The sequence below is a fragment of the Sitodiplosis mosellana genome, unplaced genomic scaffold (assembly GCF_009176505.1).
Source record: "Sitodiplosis mosellana isolate CC-2019 unplaced genomic scaffold, AAFC_SMos_1.0 Smas_scaffold_4336, whole genome shotgun sequence".
Lineage (NCBI taxonomy): Eukaryota > Metazoa > Arthropoda > Insecta > Diptera > Cecidomyiidae > Sitodiplosis > Sitodiplosis mosellana.
Window position 1 is genome coordinate 1 of NW_022599578.1, and position 4,512 is coordinate 4,512.

General features: G+C 34.7%; 1 protein-coding gene across 1 annotated transcript; it reads right to left on the reverse strand.

The window, feature by feature from the left end:
• Positions 1 to 1,905: 1,905 nt before the first annotated feature.
• On the reverse strand, positions 1,906 to 3,148 carry LOC129572167 (BTB/POZ domain-containing protein 3-like; the record flags this gene model as incomplete). Its single annotated transcript, XM_055452101.1, has 2 exons — positions 2,917 to 3,148; positions 1,906 to 2,772 (listed from the first exon to the last, which is right to left on the reverse strand). Coding segments are annotated over exons 1-2 (1,099 nt in total), but the record flags the coding sequence as incomplete, so codon positions are not given.
• Positions 3,149 to 4,512: the final 1,364 nt, after the last annotated feature.

Here is a 4,512-nt window from a genome sequence, read left to right on the forward strand (position 1 = left end):
TCGTTGAGTTTTAGAAGAACGGTTGGTATTTAGCGTATGAGTTCAACACAAATAAGCCCACTACATCTGCATATGGCTATGTATCTTACTTCGCTATTGGGAAATATATGGTTCAACAAATACAAGCACACAAAGCCATGCCTTTGTGTATGCGTCTGCAGTTAAAACAAAAAATTACGTCAACAAAGCATCGACTACAAACACACTAAGCGGAGGTATATTCAAAATGAATATAATGTAAACAGTTGAAAGTGAATGATATGCGTGTGAAACAGCGAAAATGAAACAGAAAGAAACCAAGAATTGGCGGCAATCTATTTTAAGCGATTCGGAATGTAGCGGTTGAATTGCAATCCATGGTGGTAAATTTTAAATGATTTGTATTTCAGTTTAGTATTTTTCAATAAACATAACAAAAATATAGCCAAAAATTTCATTTTTCTCTTTGATTTTCAGTGACAACCGAAATTTAGGATCATCTAAACACAAAATATCGCACTTTTGGATCTTCTGAAAGTTTCTTATTTCACTCTCTGGTTTGAACTTTCTATTCGCTCTTCGCTGTATTCGCTCACTCTGCTTGGAAAAAGCTTCAAATTCGTCATCCAAAAAATTCTTTCGTTTTTATGTCCATAATTGGAAATTGACTTGCAATGAATAAGAAATAAAAAGTTTTACGAGCGTAAAACGGACTTTTCCGCACAAGTATTCAAAAAAAAATTGAAAAAAAGTCAATCATGGTCGGCCATCGTGTTATAAATCATTTAACACGGATTAACATGATAAAATCGTGTTAAAACAAATCAAAAATCCGTTCTATGATAACAAGAAAAAAAAAAAAATTCAAAAAAATCCAAGGGTCCCCCTTCGGGTGAAATTCTATGACATCCGAAAATTACCAGATGAACTAGTCCAATTTGGCCCAACTTTTGATACATCCGAGGTATTTACCAATAGTGACTCCTGGCCAAATTTGAGCGAAATCGTTTAAGCGGTTCGAAAGTTATCGTGGACACAACCAAAAATCGTAGTTTTTGGGCCATCATGGTCGGCCATCGTGTTATAAACCATTTAACACTGCCGAATATTATAAAACTATGTGAGCACGATACAACAATCCACTCTAGGTTGATGAAAAAAGACATTTTTTTTCGACATAATCCAAGGGGGACCCTTGGGTGATTTTCTATGATGTCCCGAAAGTACCAGATGAACTGGTCAAATTTGGCCCAACTTTTGATACAACCAAGATATTTACTAATTGTGACTCCTGGCCAAATTTGAGCGAAATCGCTTGAGCGGTTCGAAAGTTATCGTGGACACAACAAAAATTAGCACACTTTTTATTACGTCGATCGCTATACTTTTCTCACACACTTCGTGTGCGGAAAAGTAAAAAAATTAGAGAACAAAGCTGACTTATATAAAAAAAGTTCAAATTGAGCGCACGTTTTATTATTGTTTTATTTTTTTTCCGTTTATCTTTGTTAATTTCGTGCAAACCTCGTCAATTCTTCACTCACAATTGATTAAATTGAAATTGGTCAATGATCGTACATAACTCTTTATCTGGATTGATTTTGACCGTAGTTGTTTCGTTTAATTTTATCTCGGATTGTAATTGAAATACATTGTAGTTACAATAACTCTTGAAATCGATTTGATAAATATAATTCGGATTAATGACAATTGGAGTGCGTATTAAATCAATGAATGTATCCGATTCCGTACAAAAAAGAAAACTTCTAGAAAACACAATCCTCTTGGCATTTTTAAATTTTTCCGTGATGGTAACTGTTTCGTCAATTGTTTTGGAACATTGTCCGAATATAGGCATTTGTACAAAGTTTAAACCAAAAGGACCGGACAATGTTTGAATGTTCTGGCTTAATGACACTTTTGTACATTTGAAACCGCCCAAAAGCAATGGCTGGTTCGATGTAAAAACAGTCGAAATTCCCGATGAAAATAGATTTTGCGTATGCTGTGAACTTCCTCTTAGATTACAATCCAACACCTTTGTTGGCTCCCATGGGAAAATGTTTGCTGATCGTAGCAAAAGTTTAAAACGATCAGTTTTTAGGTCCTTCTGGCCACATGTTAAGCGAAATATTTCTTCATAATCTTCTGGATCTGTAAAAAGTCTAGGATACTTATTAATGAATTTAATAAAGTCTTTGCCGTCAATTGAACCGTAACGGATTTCATAGAGTGAATTCTTCAGGTAACTCCGTATATTTTTTGTTTGAGCCGCATCCGAACCATTTCGTTCGCATGCATTTCGAGACCAATCTAAGCAAGCCTCCAGTATGGATATTTCAAAACATGTAAGTGACTCCAACTTCACAATGCGTTCCAAGATATTGTACTCGCACGTAAGAAATCCTTTGGTTTTGAACACTGTTTCCGGACAAGCGCTGATTTTTCGCTCACAAAACTGTTTCAAGCTGTCGATATTATAGTGAATTGACCAATTATATGCCCAACAGATGTCTTCAATGGTCAAATGTTGCTCCATGTACTTGCCACACACTTCTAAACATTCAAACATTTGATACTCGTCCAACAGGCCCATCACTTCAGTGATGTTTTCCATTTTTAAGTTCACCTTTCCCTTGTAACAGAATTGCAGAAAGTCCTTCATTGCTTCGGGCGATGTCGACGGTAATTTTATGTCAGTTTCGTTGAATTTTTCGAGCTCTTCAGCGTTTCTTTCACCTTTTTCTACCTCTGCTTCTTCTTCTTTTGACTTGTGGTACTCTTCACGTAATTCTTCAGTTACATTTTCGATTTTCCGTTCATTTTTCTCACAAAATCGCAAAAAATCCGAAATTATATCATTTTTCCACCTTTTTTCTTCATCTCTTTTAGCTTTCTTAGCCATTTCACCATGTAACATGCTATGAAAAACATCACTTGCTCTGGATAATACACTTTTATGCGCTGCAATACGTTCGCGTTCCGGTCCACATTGAAAATACACATCGGCCGTTGCTGCGTCCAAATACTGCTTTTCAGCCACTTTCAACGCATAATTGCTCATCTGAACATTTCTGGAGTTTGACGAATCGGACTCAGCTTCATTGTCCATTTTTTTACGTTTTGCTGATGATTGTTGTTGTGATTCTTCTACAGAAATAACTTCCATGATGATCGTTCTTGTAAATTCACACAATTTCGATTTTTTTCGGTAAATTCTTCACTTTCGAAATAACGTTCAAAGTCGTTTTTAATGAAAGTCACTTTTAATTGAAAACCCGTGGAAATAACTAAAAACTTGTGCGATTGTTGTTGAAAGTTCGATGAAGAGTTTCAGAATAATGAACGATGCCAAATGTAATCGGCTTATATATTCCTAATAGCTTCTGCTAATGAGAGTTGAACTGACATTTAGTACAGAAACCGTTACACACATTTATGGGTGAGTTCAAAAAGAGAGTAAGTATTTTCGGGTAAGTACTTTTTTTCGATTTATCTTGTGAATATCAAACGTGACTTGCAATTTACATTTTAATGACAAGGTATAAAGAATTGATGTCCTCACAAACATTGATAGTCTGGTTACATATTTATTCCCTTTGTGAATTATGGAAATTCTATATATAAGAAAATAATTTAGTTCAATATATTCAAGCGGTTGACAACAAGCGTACTAATTTTTTTCATTTTTATTTTGTTTTATAATGTAAAGTCAGTCAAACATATCCATCTATTGAACTCATCCATATCTTAACCATATATGCGAAGAAATAGGTTGCATTTCAGACGCAGTGGAACTACAATTCTGTACAAGTACACACATGTTTTAATATTTATTGTGTTCCTGAATCATTGCATATGCAATTGTGTGCTATACTTACCGTCTCCTTCGTAATTAGAAAATGGCCCAAGTGATACGTACTTATATCAGACTAAGTATTTGTGTTCTGTTATCAACTCATTTACATAAGGAATGATTCACATTAAATGTTCTACTGATGATGCTACTTTTTTAATTAGATGAAATGCCACGTAAATAAACGCATTTTCATAGAAATAAAAACTACTGAAATGATTTTTCATTCGTAAATGGGTTTTATTGATTTTTGTGAAAAAATAAAAAAATGCAACCATAAAAACAATACACGCTTTTGCCAAAATGATCAGAGATTTGTGAATAAAAAGCAATAAATGCCAATCACTGTTGTTATCGGCTTTCTTGGTAAAAAATATTCATTCCTGTCTCAAGTTCATAAAACTGCCGCGCGCAGTTATTATAGTCAACCTTATAGTTAACTTTCGGACCTTTAATGTAAAACATATTTGAATTGTCCCAAATTTTATTACTTTTCCGTACACAACGTGTCAAGGGAAGGTATAGGAATTGGTCCCGAAAACTTTTTTCGCCAAATTAGCTTAGATCATCATAAAAACTCATGAAACGCGTAGAAAACCACTTTTTGAGACACTTTTCCGTTCGTGTGCCGTCGTCGTTGTCGTCGTTGTCGTCGTTGTCGTCGTTGTCGTCGTTGT